Genomic DNA, 18,176 nt, shown 5'->3' on the forward strand with positions numbered 1-18,176 from the left:
AAATGCCGGAAGTACTCAGCAGGTCAGGAACAGAGGTAATGTTTCTATCGAAACCTGCTGAGTATTTCAAGCATCTTCTGTTTTTTGTTTTCGATTACCAGCATCTGCAGTTTATTTTTTTTAATTGGTGAAAGGTACATTTTAGTGTGCACTAAATATGCTGGTCTGCACTAAACGTGCTGGGAGTTGCTTGTACCCGAACACTGCCGACTGGCAGGCCTACATACTGAGGGATCTGTGGGGAAAAGTGCCACAGTATGGGATCCTCCCATCACTGGCCCTCTGTAATAACTTCTCGAGCATATTGCTGATAGAATGCTTGGCAATGGAAAATTGATAGCCTGTTTATAATGTGAATGTTGTAAGTGAATACAAGCATTGTACAGTGAAGAATGACAGATGAATGTCGTGTATTGTACATTTGCATATTTTACAAATAAAGTACTTTTGGAAAAAAAATCCTCTACTCGCTAATGCTATAAAGTAACTTCATTTAATAGTAGAGGTTAGAGTACTCACTGCTGAATAAAGAGGCCAGTTGTGTTTTGAAATTCAAACTTAGATTCTTTAATAGCTGCTACTAAGCAATTCCACTGTTAGTCCATTTACTTAAAAAATGTGCCATGACAGGTCAGTAATACAAATCAAGAATGATGAATTCTCGATCAGCACTTTTGGCCATTGACAACTACATGCACACCTCATAGAAGTGTCTTTGGGAGCCAGGATTCTGAATGCTTAAGGAAGTGCATCAGTCGCTGAAAGTCTCACAGAAGTATATTAATCGCAAAAGAAGAAAATTAGCAGGTGTGATCATTTATTATCCATCTCAGATAATTACATGTTTCGTATGTTCAGTTCAACTTCAGGAACATTACCTATAATTTCACACTGCCGAATGCCTTCTATTTTGTTTTATCTTATACTGTCAATTGATCCAAGTTACCACAGATCAACAAGTGTTTTTCTCTTCACACTTCAATTCTCCTCATTTCTTTTCACATTTTCTTACAAAATAGAAAGAGACCATTCAGCTCATCGATTCTATGGTCTCTCAGAGCTATTCCACCAGTCTCATTTCCCCCCCATGTAAAAATACTCTCTCTCTCTCACGTGCCCATCAACTCTCCCCACACCCAATCCAGAAGCAAAACCAACTGATCTCTGGACCCATTCCCAGTACCAACCACAGATCAACTCCCATAGGTCACCTGACACACATTTGACACCCAGTAACCAGAAACCAAGCTGAACTTTTCTTAAAGCTTTGGTGAAAGTTCAAGAAACCAAGAAATAGAAATACAAATAATGCACTGTACAAGTATAACAGAAGTTACTGTTTCACTGTAAAACACACAAGATGGAAGGAAAACAAACAACATGACAGCATGCCATAATACACTGCTTGGACTTGATGGCAGACATTGCAAATCAACTCAGGTTTTGAATAATCTGAAAGACAAAAATGCTGCATCAATAACGATGGAGATTTGTCATATTACACTTTCTACAAGGTGGATAGTGATGTCATCAGGCAAAATAAAGCAAATTTTCTTCACTGCATCAAGTCTGATTTGTCTCAACTAAATCCAAAAGTTTGGGGCAAATTGAATAGCCCACCATGTGCCTGGTTTCAGCTCTGATACTTCTGTGAATGCTCTAATGGGATAATTATTTTCAGGACCAGCATACACCTGAAGCCACTACATAATGAGGGCCAGTAGTATTCTGACTTATCATCACATATTTTGTTGATTTTCACCTTTGTTGACTATTTTTGTTCTTCAGAAACTGGATTTACTGGAGTTTCCCAGTTAAGCATTGTTGATTACTTTCTAACATGTTGGAAGAAAATTTACCTTGAAACTATTCTATCACCTTTAAGATTCTGGCCTAATCTATCAACACTTCACAGATTCTTGTATAACCATTCCATTGGCAATTTCTTTTATTTTTATATTGCACACCACAGACATCTGATTCCTAAAATAAAATCATAAAATTCTGGAAAGGATCAGGTCAGACAGCATCTATGGTTAAAGAAACAGAGTTAACGTTTCAAGGTAATGACCCTTTATCCGATGTTTTCCTTTCCCCATTGCTTGGTTGAAACTTCACAATGACATGCACCGTAAAATGGTCGAGTTTGCAATCCCACTGGGTTTCAAAACAAAATGCATTTGAACAAATATGTGCTCAACCAAAGGCTTTATTGAGGCATCCAATAGCTGAGAATGAAAACTCACAAGCTCTCTCAAAGAACCAATGTAAAAGTACAGTAACTAGTGGTGACAACTGTTTTACCCAGCTGGGCATTTGACACATTATATAACACAAACAAGAAAATAATTTGTGTCCTAAAATCTAAAGTTCTCCTGAATTCCATTCAACAGGTAAACATACTGCCAGAAAATTGGTAATCTTCCACTGTGCAGTTATTAAAACCTGCCTCCCCTTTCCAATAAAAGGAATTGTTACCGTCCTCCAAGTCTGACTTGTGAATTTCCACTAATCTTTTATGAAGTTGCAATTTATTTAATTCTAGGCTACCACTGCCGTCACAGATCACAGAAACCGACAGGTTTATACCAAGGATAAATATTTTGAATGTTAAAACAGTTACCACACAGAAATTTAAAAATAGCAGAGCTGGAATAAACAGATTTTGTTTTAAATCTCTGGTAAATATTTAAAAAAATGGTTAAGTACTTTTCTTTAAAATCATGCTACTTCTTTCCAAACTAAAATCTGAGGCAATCGACGTGCGACAGAAGGCACTATGTATCTGTATTAACCCGTCAAATGCTTTTGTATTGGGAACCTGAGAGGTGGTGGCCAACCAAACCTTTCTCCATAGTGCCTGCAGAGGGAGGAGGGCAGATGATTTTCACTCAGTTTGAGAGAAAAGTAAAGAAACCGACAAAACCCTCAAATGATAGTCGAGTGAAGATCCAGCGCTGGAAGGGTTCGACTCTAATCCTGAAGGTCTTTCAACAGCTTCCATAATGATGGATGAAAGATTTTTCTCCATGATGCCCTGAAGTTTAATAAAATGCCATGTGTGGTTCAGTTGCCCCCTGGAGTTGCTCCAAAACTGAACATTGCTGGAACTGGTGCAGTCATGTCAAACTTGTAACCACCTTGTCCTTCAATTTTCTTGGATTCTAAGAAAGAACGAAACAAAGTTGTCATACAGCATGGAAACAGGCCCTTCTGCCCACAATCAGCTCCAACCATCAACCATTCATTTACACTAATCCTCCATTAATCCCAATTTTTATTCTCCCCAGATTCCCATCAACTCCCCCCAGATTCTAACACTCACCTACACACTAGGGGCAATTTACAGTGGCCGGTTAACCTATTGACCCGCACGTCTTTGAGATGTGGAAGGAAATGTGTAATAAATGGAAAATGTTGCTTACTTACAAGACGTCATAGTGAAAATTTCAATGCTTTGGACTTAAAGCCATGTGCACAAAGATAACGTAATCATTCAAACAGATTTCACCGTTTGATTCAGTCCACTTTTAATGGCATTCTGAAACATCTCAAATCTTCACCATCACCACGTCCACCGTTTACTTAATGGTGAATCATTCTGACTACTCCCATCCCACAGCTCGCCTCCAATAAATGTGAATAAAATAGATAACCTCATGTATTCTGCTTTTTTTGATCTTGGATACCCACAATATGTAATCAAATACATTGGCAATGAACGCATTTTTTAAAAAAATTTCGATCATTTAAAGAATTGCACAGACTGATGCTAGACTGTGGAGAAAATTAACAAACAACTTTAATGGAGGCTTTCCAAGCTCTCATCACTGATATCTAAAACAATTACATTCCAATTGCCTACGCTCTTTCACAATACCTTTTTTAAAAACTGAAGATGCATCACGTGAACTGGCTTCATAATACAATTTGAAAATGATTTGTTTTCTACAGTTCCCAAGATATTGCCCCTTTCTCACTAAAAATCTTGACTAGCACCAAAAAATGCCATTCAAACTTAAAAGCCAATCAAAACAGTGTGTGGCTTATATTTGCTTTCCAGACACAGCAGAGGAGTCAAGACAAGTGCCAATCATTTTGTTATAGGATTTGGGATTCAATATATAAGAAATAAAAAGGGTCTTGCTGAGACTCATTTCAAGGTATCTGCATGAGGTCAGATGGAAGTCAAAGGAAGAGGAGTGGCAGGAGTTTACTGGGTGTTTTCCCACTAGGATTGCACACTTCCTGCAGAACATATTGTGAGATGCTTTCTGTGAAAATTGCATGAACTAAACCTGCCACATCAAATCTTTCTTGCCATTTTAACATTGAGGATGCAATAAATAATTAGGAATAAATACTCGTCAATGTGTGATGTTCAGACAGATTCAAAAAAATATTCCGAACAGTTTTGAAATAAAAGGCACAAGAACTTGAGTATATTGTACTATTCCTGTCAACCCTTTATTCAGAAAAAACTCTGATCCAAATTTTGCAAAACAAAACAGAGCAAGAAACCACAAGAAAGCTGTTAAGAGAATTAAGCTGCATAATGCAGTCACATTAATTTCACCTGGATACCGGCTCTGCCCTGTTTAGACGATCATTTCAAAAACATACCTCACATTTCACACATTTACTATTTGCATTGACACTGGATTAACTTGCAGACTAAAATTTCAGTCATGACACTGCAAATTTGTTAGAAGGCAAACAATTTCTCTATAGATTAAGCAGGCACAGAGAATAGTCGAGGCTAGTAGACATTTAAGGGGAAGTTATATAAACACGACAGAGAATGAAATGTGTGTCTGTTGATGGGGGAAAATGCTCGTGGGGTGCAGACATTGATGAGTCAGGAAGAATTATATTTTTCTGTGCTATGCACTCTAGTTTCAAGTTTTTCTTTGTTCAAAACTATAAATGCAGTCTGAGTAATTTTGCTGCATGTGGCAGAGATGGATATATTAATTTAAATGAATAATTTGAAGTCTTTCATTGCTAGGAGGAAAACTTATAAAATTATCTTTTATAATACTGAAGTTCTACTGACACCCAGAGGACATGCAAGTCCCCTAGCGACATCAGCAGGTGAATATCGATACTGCAGAAATAATTTTTGTTAGGTGTAGAAAGTGCATAGTTTCAAAGTGTAGAGTGGATGCAGGTTAAAGAGAGAGTGTAGAGTATGCCAAAATCTGAACATGCTCACCAGTGCCAGTACCACTTAAAGAATACAGAGCGCTGTGCTTGGCACTAACCTGCTGCATTTTTCCTCTGTTCTGTCAGCGTGAAGATCTCCTGCAACTGTTTCTTCTGGTCCTCACTCAAAGGGGCAGTGAGAGTCTGGTACCAGGCAGCATCCACACTCTGTATTCCTGCAACAGGAAATAACCCCGGAAAGCTGAGCACAAAATCTTGCATGGCTGTAACTGCACCTTTCTCAGGTTACAATGCATATGTTGATTTGATATGAATCAGTACTGTTATGTACACCCCTCTCAAGTTTCCAAAGGGAACTCAACTGTTGAAGTTGTTTTAAACTTTCTATCCTGCTGTCAAGCCACTCAAATTTCAATGGAATGGACCAGCAAAATGTGACTTTCTGCAGAACGATAGAATCACCATATTTTGCCAAGTTGGATCTTTATCCCCCATTTTCTCAATGGCACTACTCAGTGTCAAGTCGCTGTTTAAAAATACAATGGAAATGTCAAAAGGACTTGCTGCTGCAACACTCTTCCCTCCGGGTCCATACGTTAAATAATAAAAATATCACAATCATCACTGCGGACAGGCATTCATGTAACACAGTGATTCCTTCAGTTCTTGAAATGTCAGTCATTACCTCCACAGACAATACATGCTGGACTTATATTTTTACTTATGTTGGATTGATCTGGTATCCTGACCCATGGAAATAATTCATAATAGTTTAGAAATAATAACACTTACACACAAATAGATTATGCAATTATAAGGTTAAAGAAACTTCAGTTTCAGTACTGGCACATGGTCGTGTGCATTGCATGTAAACATACTTAGAAGAGCAGATGTAAAAATCTGATATTCATCAACATTGCTGTCTTCATCTAAAGGCGTTGAGAAACCTTCCAGAGCCGTTTCTTCTAAGCCATCTTCATCCCATTCATCGTCATCATCATCCTCCTCATCTTCCTCTGCCTGCTGTTGCTCCAGTATATCTAGGTACTGCTGACCCGCCTCGCGAATGTCATCTTCGTCACTTGGAATCTCTTCTGAAATTGAGAAGTCCACTTTAAGAAATAAAAACTATTTATCGGGGCCTTTTCTTGAATAATAATATGGGAAATGAAAGTTTAAATAAAAGAGCTCTTTTGATAAAGACTTCAACCAATTGCTCAGTCTGTTAAACCAGGAAGCAGCTAGTCAATGAGATCACCTCCTAATTTTGATGACTGATCTCAGCCAGAATGAGACCAGAACCTTTGAATATCTGTTCCAGAACGTTTTTTAAAATTTGATAGCTCTGCTGGAAATTACCACAATCCAATTCTCCCAAACCCACACACCCCAAATGTCTTGCTGAGACTCATCATAGGGATCCAACATGATAATAGTCACTTCATCAAAATACTGATTAGGCAATTGGCATCTGTGGAAGCACATCCCAAGAAAGTAATCAACATTCTGCAGGAGGGAGTAGGAATGGAAAAAAAATGGCAAAATATTACCAGGATGAAAGGAAGAATGGTGTTGTAATAATCACTAAAACATTCCAGATATCTGTTCTGTGGTGGTTTAACATTTAGAGACACTTGGAAGGAGGGCGAGAAAAGATTATAATCCTCACCTTATCAATTAAGCTGTACAATTTCTAACCACTAAATGTTACAAGGAGCAAAAGGAGGGAGGGAAGCAGACTGGCCAGTTTGATGAAATACTCCAGAAAATTCCTTTTCAACTCCATAGTACACTCAAGTATGCTTTGAGAGTTCATGATTATTGATCACTAAGGGTACTTAACAAACATACAAGTCTCTTCCCCACCAATCCCACAGTATCCGTATTCAAGTGCCTTAGAATACTGGAAATTTAAGATGGAAGCCATGATACTCATCATTCCTTAGTTGACAGTTCTTAATAAACTGTTACATCTTTACCCATATTAACCAAATATACGAGTAAAGTATTTCATAGTTTCCCAACCTTATCAGGAAGTAAATCACTTCTGTTATCTTATTCTTTTAATTTGATGGAAAGCCTTTCAGTCTCACTACCATTACTTATTTAAAACTTATTATCCAAATCCTATCAAAACTATAAAATAGTCCCATCTCCTGTAAGCCTTAGCTTCTCTGAAGTGAAGCCTCCTCCTGACAGCTATCCAACAACCCCAGATGGAAATGGTACTGTGAGTGCTACCATAGTATTCCGTTTAGTTGCATCCCTCCGACACGCAAACAATAGTTAATTAACGTTGGCTATTGCAGAACATACTAGTCAGCAACAAACTCATGTGGAACTGTCACCTACCAGTCAACTTTGTGGAAGTAAGAAGAAAATTTGTGAGGAAATTTAACCAACTACATTAACATGCAATCACAGAAGAGCCAAGGTTCATTAGAAAACTAAATGCATAGTTTGAAAAAAAGGAACCATTTTCTTCGGCATCCTCGTTCTCCTCTTCCCCATTCTCATTCTGCTCATTGGTAACTTTGCTTGCATAGGCTCGCTTGAGGCCAAGAAAGAGTAGTAGTAATGAAGGCAGAATCTGAGCGGCTACAGCATCCACTGCTTCAGGTCTGTTTTGCATTTCCATTAGTGTGCTTAGACCAATAATACAGACTTTCCGATCATGAAGCCTGCCAATAAAAGTGGAGTCATTACAGCAGAGCCATTAAAATGCAGTCAGAACTGTTAACCTAGTTATACATCTCATACTCCATCAAATTATTCTAAATTAATATCACTGACAGGAATCAGAGAATGAAAAAAAAACAAAGGATGTGCACAGCAATGAATGCTCTAGTGGCAAAGTTTTCTGATCCTCAATTTTGCTGACATATTATAATTTCAGACAGGGTCAAAAATTATTAAATATTGTAAAATCAATTTGCACCGAAGAGAAATTCTTATACATATTACAGCAATTTTTAATTTTTTTTCCATACAAAAGAAATAAAGGCATGAATAGCCCAGTTGATCCATTAAATCTGTTCCACTTTTCAGTAATATTATAGCTGATCTCCACCTTCCTTAATTAGAGTGGAACTATCAGTATAGGGATTATATCACTGCCAAGTATATAAATTAGAGATATCGTGTGGTCTATCCCTGACTAATGTATTAAATTATCTAATCAAATACCAGTCGTCCACACTTGGAATAACACATTTCAAAGATACAATATGGTCAAGAAGCAAACATTCCAAGCAGCCTTAACTATCATGATGCTTGAGGATTGGTTAAAGTCACAGCTGAACCTAAAGTTCATTGCCGTTCCGAGCTAACCTTCACCTTGCCATTATTGGCACTCTGACCATACTCTAACCACCTAAGACATCCATTCTGCTCAACTATTTCAACTGCTTGGGATTCGTGAGGATCATAGGAGCCCTTAATGCCAAGCCCAGGAAATCAAATGAGAGCCCACTGCTCTAAGCCTCAAAGGATTGTAGAAGCCTCTATCCCAAAGCCCACACACAGGTATCCAATGATTTCTCAACCAACAAACATGGACTTTTCCTACCCTCTCCATTATTTTAAAACCTGCACTGGATCATCTCCAAGCTTGCTCTGCTCGTCACAAAATCTGCTTTTCCCCATCATGACCATTTCTCAACCTCAATAATAACCCCAGTGGATCTACTATCAACAAAAAAAGGGGCACATTTTCTGCCAAGATCCACATGAATCTGCTGGCAGATGCACCTGTAAAGGAGCAATTCCAAGCTGGAGCACAATGATCACTCAGCAGATTGCCAGCCATTGGCCATGGGACACATGTACTATAGTGGTGGACCCCTCCTGGAGTCCAACAAGACAACACAGGCATCCACAGATTTTCCTTATTCTCAAGCAGGGGACAATCTGTTCTCAGAGCTTGAATTACTTGGTGCAGGTACAACAGTCCCATTGAAATCAATGGATATAATTAGCTGTTGGGTCAAAAGGCAAGTAAAGCCTTTTATTAGATTTAACTAAGTTAGGTTAGACTGTTTTTAAGTGTGAAACATAGAAGCAGAAGTAGACCATTCAGCCTTCAAGCCTGCTCTGCTATTCAATACGATCCTTTATCTCCATATCTCTCTCCACTCTCTCCACATGACATGATGCCTTCTGTTAGCCATCTATCTCCTTATGTATATTCAGTGATATGTGCTTCGCAATTTTTTTAACTTTTAAAAATTTCCCATCATAACTTTAATTTTTTTCAACTTTATTTTTTAATGAGTGGTTCTGAAACTTTCTGAATATCAAAGAGCCACAAACATTCAATTTAAATGGAAATTTTGACAGCCAGAACCTAGGGCTGACTTCCATAGCTAACAAACCCATTCTATCAGGGTTGGTGGCTGCCTGTGCTGGAAGCAGCTCTGTGCTGTCCTGGGCCTCACCAATGAGTTGGCCTCCCAGCAGATGACTGCACCATGCGTCACACTGGAAGCAGCAGCTTGGCCAAGAGTGCAGGTGACCTGTGATCTCTCGTAACTGCACAGATCTGCCCCCAGTTATCAATGATTTAGATGTCCTTTCCACAATAAGACATTAAAAACAGCAGCTTCTTTAACTCTGAGCTTACTACTGTTTCTTGTGCAAGTGCATGTTACGCTGCAAAAAAGTTTACAAAATCCAAATCAATATTGGCCTCTGTCTGTGCTCAACCTCATGGTGCAATTTGAAGAAGGTCTGGAATGTAATACTTTGATGATTCATCTGTTGAAAGGATTCACTTACCCAAGAAAACAATCTGTGTCATTCATCCACTGATTAATAAACTGTGCTGTGATTGGCTCTGCACTATGGGAAAAGCGAATGTTTTCCAAGGTATTTACAAGCAGCATGGGGCTGTAATAAAGAGCTGCAATGGCCACCTGGAGACACATGGTCCGAAGTTCACTCGTTTTAACTCCACGTGTTAATCGTTCCAGTACTGCTTCAACAAACAAGGGAATACACTAATGAGGGAGAAAAAAAATATTTTAGATTCAAGGTGCCAAATGGCTTCCTTCCATGTTGTAAAATTTTTAATGAAGATTATGATTCAATTTTGCTGGTTTTCGAAAAGTATAGAGGGCAGAGAGGGTGATAGAAGTAGATTCAATGGTAAATTTTGAAAGGGAACTAGATAGTCATAGAATATGTAGCAGTTAGCATAACATTATTACAGCACCAGTGACACGGGTTCAATTCCAGCCAGTCTGTAAGGAGTTTGTACGTTCTCCCCGTGTCTGTGTGAGTTTCCTCCGGGTGCTCCAGTTTCCTCCCATTTTCCAAAGACGTACGGGTTAGGAAGCTGTAGGCATGCTATGTTGGCACCGGAAGCGTGGCGACACTTGCAGGCTGCCCCCATAACACTCTGCGCAAAAGATGTCTTTCACTGTGTGTTTCTATGTACATGTGACTAATGAAGATATCTTATGTGAGGGCTATGGGAAAAGAACAGACCCAAATTACTTCCTGTCCTACTACACAATTTTATCAATCCTTTGTTGACTTCAATCGATTTTTTTCAATGTTACATAATGATTGGGAAATGTTTATTCTTATGAACATGTGAAAATCTGCTGTGTTTGGTGTAATTACAAATTGTAACTGGGAAGATTTCCTTCAAGGGAAAAGCAAGGTAAATTTCAGGTGAAATCCAAAAAAAGCATAATAGATCAAAAAATATACAAGCACATAGCATACAGCCAATCTTACGGAAACCAAGGGGTCTGCAGCAAGCCTTCTCCAAGCTTTGTGTTTCCATCTGAACAGATTGTAATGGAGCATGGTGATAATGACACGCAAATGAATATGGTATTGGATTACAATTACTGTGATGCAAACAAACACTGAGCTCCCATTAGAAGGTTTGATGACTAAATGTAAAGACTAATGTGACACTCTGCAATATGAAGATATCTCCACTTTAATTTCTAATCTGCTGAGATAGCACTCAGCAAATTCAGGAGACAGAAAAATACCCTTTCTAATCTCTATTTCTCCTAGAAAATGTTTGTGTGGCTGTCAGGTAAATGGAGGATTTGCTTCAATTGCGATTTCTTTTGCTGTCAGATATTCTGCTGACACTCACAGCCTTGCACATGACAAGATAGCCATTTGAGACGGGTACCTATGGAAATTCAAGTAACTGCTCTGCTACCAACACAGAAAGGAAGATTGAACAATAAGCGTCAACAAAAAACAAAGATAAAATCACAGTGATACAGCAAGGCATTAATGAGTAGAACACACCTGAAACCTTGCGGACATTATGGACTACAGCAGTGATTAGTACAGAGATTACAGAGCACTTCCACAGTTAAAAGCAAACATTTGAAGAAATCAGACCATCACAGCCAAACTGCAACAAGCTTGTTAACTCACAAATGTCCAAAACTCAGCTTTGAATTGGATGCAGTTAATAAGCTAAGAATAGCTTCAGACAATTAATCCACGTTTACAAGAGAAAGCAGGTTAAAACTTGATTCAGGGCAGCAGGCAGGCCCTATTGTACTATCTTCAATCCAAGCACATAGTGCATGAGTCAGGACATTTGTGAATACATTATAACAACCGGATGAGATGCTGTACAAAACTGCGGTCCTCAGATATTCCTCTGCAATACTGAATGCCATGAGTGCATGGACAGGGGGATTATTTTGGGTATGAGGATACAAATGAACTGCTAGAATTACAATAACTGAAACAAAAAAAACTAAAATGGTTCATTGGTCACCCAGTTGGTGGGGGCTGGACATTCTACATATTAGTCACAAAAACTGCTGAACTAACTAATCCAATGCTTCCTGGTGAACCGCCCATTCAGCATGTTACACACAAACACGCTGACCTTGTGCTAAACAAAACCGTGGCTTAATTAATCATCTCCATAATTTATGGGAAGTTCGAGTGCATCTAAAAACAGTTGATCAAACCTCTGCAATAAGATACTCTGACTGGCCAGTCACAATGTCCCCAGCTTTTTAAAATCAAAAGACGTATCATGAGACAATATGCAGGAGGCTCCATTGTATTACCTGATCAATGCCTTTTCCCTGACACTGAAGAATGATCACTTCAAGCAGCTTTGCTGCATGGCACTCTGCATCTTCTCCTGCATCCCCTGTTAGGACCTAAGAACGCAATTAAAGAAGGACCTTTGGTAATAACTACACAAGGGCCTCTCAAAGCTATGAAAATATGATAAGTGCCCGAAAAAGCGCTGTAACATGGCAATAACTGAAAGACCTTCTGAGAAGTGAGGTCACTTTCACAACAGCATAGGTCTGAGGCAGCAAATTGTAGCACTTTTTCTTTTAAATGGCCATTATCTGCAAATTTTTTCAGTGTTATAATTCAGAATCGCAGAAAATTATTTCTCAAAGAATCCCTTTATTTTAGAGTCTTTCTTGGAACATAGAAATAGAAAACTAATCTGCAAAGTGGGTGGGCACAGTAGTGTAGCGCTTAGCGTAACGCTATTACAGCGCCAGCGACCCGGGCTCAATTCCAGCCACTGTCTATGACAAGTTTATACGTTCTCCCTGTGTCTGCGTGGGTTTCCTCTGGGTGCTCCGATTTCCTCCCACGTTCCAAAGGCATATGGTTAGGAAGTTGTGGGCATGCTGTGATGGTGCCATAATTGTGGCGACACTTGCAGGCTGCCCCCAGAACACTCTGCGCAAAAGACGTATTTCACTGTGTGTTTCGATATACATGTGACTAATAAAAGATACGTTATTTTCCCTAATGTGATCTGAATGAACCCCACCAATTCATCCTCAAGTGGAATTTTGTTGAGACACAGCTCCATGTTTAATGGCCTCCATCAATATCTTTACCCACAAACCTCAGGTACGAGTACTGAATGGCTATTCCTTCACGAGAGAAACACAGCTGAGCCTAGTTCCATGTCCACTTTCCCTGCATAACTCACCAGTCACTACCTGCCACCCCAAAAGAGACTCACTTATTTGTCTTCTCTGTCTCCTGTCTGTTGACCAATTTTCAATCCATGACATTTTATCACCCCCAATCCCATGTGCTTTAACTTTACACACTAACCTCTTATGTGGGGCTTTACCAAAGGCCTTCTGTAACTCCAAATGCACATCCACTGGATTTTCCTTATTCTACCAGTAACACGCTCAAAAATGTCCATGAGGTTTCTCAAACATATTTTTCCCCCATAAATCCATGTTTGCTTTGTCTAATCCCTTCTGAGACTGAAGCATTTTCCCAACTGCTAATGTTAGGCTAATGAGCTTCTTGTTTTCTTTCTCCAATTTTTTTTTTGTTTAGAGGGTTACATTTGCCACCCTCCACTCGATATTCCATAATCTATAAAATTTTGGAAGTTGACAAGCTTTCATTTCCACAACTACTACTTTAGTGCTCTGGGATTCAGATTCTCAGAGTCTGTAGAGTTATTCACTTTCTGTCCTGCTAATTCTCCAGCACTATCTTTAATCAATATGAATGTCATTTAATTCCTCCTTTCCATGACACTCTTGGTTCCATAGTATTTCTAGTGCTATCTTTATGGGATATTGAACCAAGATTATCTGTTCAGGTGGACATAAAAGATTCCATGGCACGATTGAGAGGAAAGCAGTTTTCCATGTTAAGTGACTAATATTTATCCCTTAAGCAATATCACCACCAACTAAACAGTAATTCATCTTACTGCTGTTAATGTAATCTCTCCGTGTAAATTGGCTCTTGTCTGCTCATACATTACAATAATGACTAGACCAAAAGTAATTAATTGGCCACTTTACAATGCCTTTAGAAAGTGAAAAGGGCTACAAAAAAGCAAGGAAAATCTTTCTTTAGGCATCACTTGATCTTACTAACTTACCTTTTTACACAAGTTATAAATGATCTCTACATTTTTAGGATTAGACAGAAAAGCATCTGTGTCTACAGTCACATAATTATGCAAAAGAGGCATCATATCTGAAAGACAAAATTGTCAGAATTTCTACGTGAGTATTTTACATAATGGCTATATTTGTTCTCATTTTGTTAGCTCTATACACTATACATTGCTGTGTGTCCAGTTCTCATCTGAACACATAAAATTCCTCACTACTTGCACATTTTCAAGCATAGGGTGAACTATAAATTTCTCCACCATAGAGCAATACACTTCAGGCCCTTTCCACAGAAAGAACCCAAGTGATGGACTTAAAGAAGTCAAAATTACCTACTGACAAACACAATCATCCTCCAAACACTCCAAATCCCACAACTCAATGAATACCAGTGACAAATATCTTTTTACATGTGTTTAAGCTGGTCTAACTGCTTGCTTAAAAAATAAAATGGCGTGTTTACTGAGTTCTCTGACATCTTGTGGCCTTACTCCCACCATTACTTCAACCATTACTGTGACAAACGAAACTTTATCAAAATCTCTTATAATAGAAATCTAAGTAAAATAAAACTACAGGGGGTTCTGCGAATATCCACATTTTGGTAGAGAGTCAACTCCCAAACAAATTTTAATCACCACTAAAAAATGTGTTTGAATATAATTTTCCTGGGCCTGATTTTGATAAGAACCTGGCAGAATAGCCAGTCACAATGCATCTGTAATTATGTCAACAGAGGGAATGCAGTGAAAGTTCATCAGATTGATTCTTGGTCAGCAGATTTGTCAACTGGGCTGATACTCCCTTCAATTCAGAATAATCAGAAGTGATCTCATTGAAATATAAAATTCTAATGGGACATGCAGGTAAATACAACTGCAGTTTTTGATCTTCAACCTTTTCTTTTCCTCAGTTTAATGTAAAAGATCAGATGGCAGTGTTTCAAAAGCAAGCAGGGGACTTAGCAAGATTTATTGTTTGCTCAAGACACAGATTACCTGGTTGTTATTAAATTGCCATTCGTGAAAGATTGATGTTGACAAAATTGGCTGCTGCATTTTGTAAGGCACAACAATAACTACCCTTAGAAAGTACTTCATTGGTTGTGAAATACTTTGAGATGTATTGAAAGGGATAATGCCATATTCATGCACTTCCAATGTCCTGTAAGTATATTTACGTCCAAAGTTTTAATACACCTTTATCTTTCAGTAAGTTAGAAATGAAAAAGGAAGAAGAAAACTGCTTTGTAAACATTAATTCAGATATATCACTGGCTAAAATTGCAACTTGTAAATGGGATATTTTCTACTTGCTTCAGCTTTCAGTCCAATGGCACTTTTCCTTTCAGTTGACAAGCACACTTTTACTGTTCATTCAATGCTAGTTTTATATTTTAGCTGATCAATGTGCTCATAGTGCTTATTTGAGGTTATCAGGAAATGTATCCATTCTAGACAGGATGGAATGCCACTCCGAAAAACTGTCTGCCATTTATGTTAAAATGTGTTAAAATGTCTTTTATACATATCTTGTGGTTTAGAATTTTTATACAGAATGATTATGCTACTGGACTAGAAGCCTAGACTAATGATCCTGAGAAAAGTTCAAATCTCAACATGTAGCTGGGAAATTTAAAGTCAGTTAATTAAATAATCAGGAATAAAAAGTTAGTATTGGCATTGCTGACCATGAAACTGTTGGATTGTCATTAAAAACCCGACTGATTTTCTATTGTCTTGAAGGAGGGAAATCTGATTTCCTCAACTAATTTGCCCTGTGTGTGACTACAGCTATGTTTCTGACATCCATGTTAAGCTGTAAAACAGGATCAGCAATATTAATGGATTGAAGGTCCTATCGATATCTGCTTTCTCTTTAATAACCAAAAGGAAGTGTCTCTCACTGTCATAGGTAAATAGATATAGGCTAAGCACCGGCATTTTGTGAAGTTTAGCAGTGCAAGGATCACTTTGAAAGTGTATTTGCTACTATAAGGATTCACCTGTATTGGATGTAGTTAAATCAAAGTCAAGTCATATATTTATGGTCACGTTTTTCATTGCAATGTGTCACTTTTTTTTAAAAAAGACGAAGGAATAACTGGGAATACCTGTGAAGTACTCAAAGCAGTCTTGCTGAAGAACTTCATAAAGAACACCTAGAAGTTGCCACATATTAGGAGAGATTACTTGGCACGTTAGGCTGTATGCTAGAGACAGAACCTCTTCATAGAATTCTGGAACAGAAAAACAGCAGATATTATGGTTTAAGGAACTTCATATAACGAAAAATGAAAGGCACAGTAATCTATTAATAAAAATAATTCAACAACAAAGTGAAATTACAGCAAAATTACAGATAGTTTCATACTACCAATATAGCAGTTAAAAAAGAAAATTCATAAGCAGCTTAACAATCATTAAATAATGTGTCACGGAAGCAGAAAGCTTTTGTAGAATAGTTGCAGATAAAGTGAAACAGTCAATGTTAATATTGCCAGTTGTGGTAACACCCTGATATTACTATATAAGTACAAAATCTGAGCTGAAATTTTAGTACCATACCAAGGAAGGGCTACTTTATTGGAGGATCCATCTCTCATAAGGTAATTAATTACAATCCTACCTGCCGCTCTCAGGTGGATAGAAAAGATCCTTTTGGAAGACAAGCGGGAGCATTTTTTTTGAATTGGAATTGGTTTATCGTCACATGTACGAGAAACAGTGAAGAACATTTGTTTGCGTGCCATCCAGACAGATCATTCCATATATAAGTACATAGAGGTAGTAAAAAGTAAAACAGAATGGAGAATACAGTTACAGAGAAAGTACAAAGGAGACAAATAAAGTGCAAGGGCCATGACGAGGTAGATCGGGAGATCAAAAGTTCATCTTTTAGCATACGAGAGGTCCATTCAAGTATCTGATAACAGCGGGATAGAAACTGTCTTTGAACCTGGGTGGTATGTGCTTTCAAGCTTTTGGATCTTCTGCCCAATGGAAGGGTGAAAAAGAGAGAATGACTGGGACAGGAGGGATACTTAATCATGCTGGCTACTTTCCCAAGGCGGTGGGAAGCGTAGACAGAGCCAATAGAGGGGAGGCTGGCTTAAGTGATTGACTGGGCTACATTTATAAATCTCTGCAGTTTCTTGCAGTCTTGGGCAGAGGAGTTGCTATACCAAGTTGTGAGGCATTTGGATAGGATGCTTTCTCTGGTGCATCTGTTAAAATTGGTGAGTATCATCAGTGGCATGGGGAATTTCCTTAGTCTTCTGAGGAAGCGGGGATGTTAATGTGCTTTCTTGGCCGTAGCATCCACGTGACAAGATGAGGACAAATGGTTGGTAATATTTACACCAAGGAACTTGAAGCTCTCAACCATTACCTCAGCACCACTGACACAGACGAGATTTTAATGGAAGCAATCAACACAGAGGGAGGTCCTTTAGACCAGGGAGTCAGAAGACCTGGATGTACATCCACCTGGAGGTATTCATGGCAGGAAGTGGCAGAAGAGTTGACCTCCATGAGTGACTCCTCACCCTACGACATGGAGCAATGCAGGAAGCAGTAGCATGACTCCACAAGGTACATTGTTGAGACTTACCACTGAGATAGTTTTCTAAAAAATATTCATTCAGGAGATATGGGCATCATTGGTTAGGCCTGAAATTATTACCCATTCCAAACTACCCTTAAACTCAGGAGTTTGGTAGGCCACTTCAGAGAGCAGTTACATGAAATGGACCAGAGAAGACAGCAGAGTTCTTTTCTTGAAAGACATCAGTAAAGCAACAGGACTTTTATAACAATCCAATACTTTGTAATACTGTGCTTGCCACAGTCAACACTTCAACATACCAAGAAAAGATTAGGTTACTGCTAACGCGAAGACCTGGGCTGAAGCAATTCAAAGACTTTGTGCCTCTGTAGAATCTTAAAACAAATCATCAGTCTCTGCTAATAGTCAATCAGCAGCTCATCTACCATGTGATCAGTTTGCTTCTCTGAAGGCACAGAGAGATAGCTCACTGAACAACTCTGAAGCCATCAGGGAGTTTTCCTTGCAGGATCTGTTCACTGGAGTTGGCAAGAATTGCAG

At 38.6% G+C, this 18,176-nt stretch overlaps 1 protein-coding gene across 4 annotated transcripts in view; it reads right to left on the bottom strand.

Annotated features, from left to right (window-relative positions):
• Positions 1-666: 666 nt before the first annotated feature.
• ipo8 (importin 8) overlaps positions 667-18,176 on the bottom strand; it is a 102,230-nt gene continuing 84,720 nt past the window's right edge. For all 4 annotated transcript variants that reach the window (XM_052030571.1, XM_052030569.1, XM_052030573.1 and 1 more), the window contains 8 exons: positions 16,183-16,308; positions 14,054-14,151; positions 12,231-12,326; positions 9,943-10,163; positions 7,642-7,847; positions 6,045-6,260; positions 5,265-5,381; positions 667-3,164 (listed from right to left, as the gene is read on the bottom strand). In XM_052030571.1, the coding sequence (XP_051886531.1) occupies positions 3,067-3,164; positions 5,265-5,381; positions 6,045-6,260; positions 7,642-7,847; positions 9,943-10,163; positions 12,231-12,326; positions 14,054-14,151; positions 16,183-16,308 (1,178 nt within the window). In that variant the 3' untranslated portion in view covers positions 667-3,066. The remainder of the gene's footprint in view (positions 3,165-5,264; positions 5,382-6,044; positions 6,261-7,641; positions 7,848-9,942; positions 10,164-12,230; positions 12,327-14,053; positions 14,152-16,182; positions 16,309-18,176) is intronic.

This window comes from Pristis pectinata, chromosome 15, assembly GCF_009764475.1.
Source record: "Pristis pectinata isolate sPriPec2 chromosome 15, sPriPec2.1.pri, whole genome shotgun sequence".
Lineage (NCBI taxonomy): Eukaryota > Metazoa > Chordata > Chondrichthyes > Rhinopristiformes > Pristidae > Pristis > Pristis pectinata.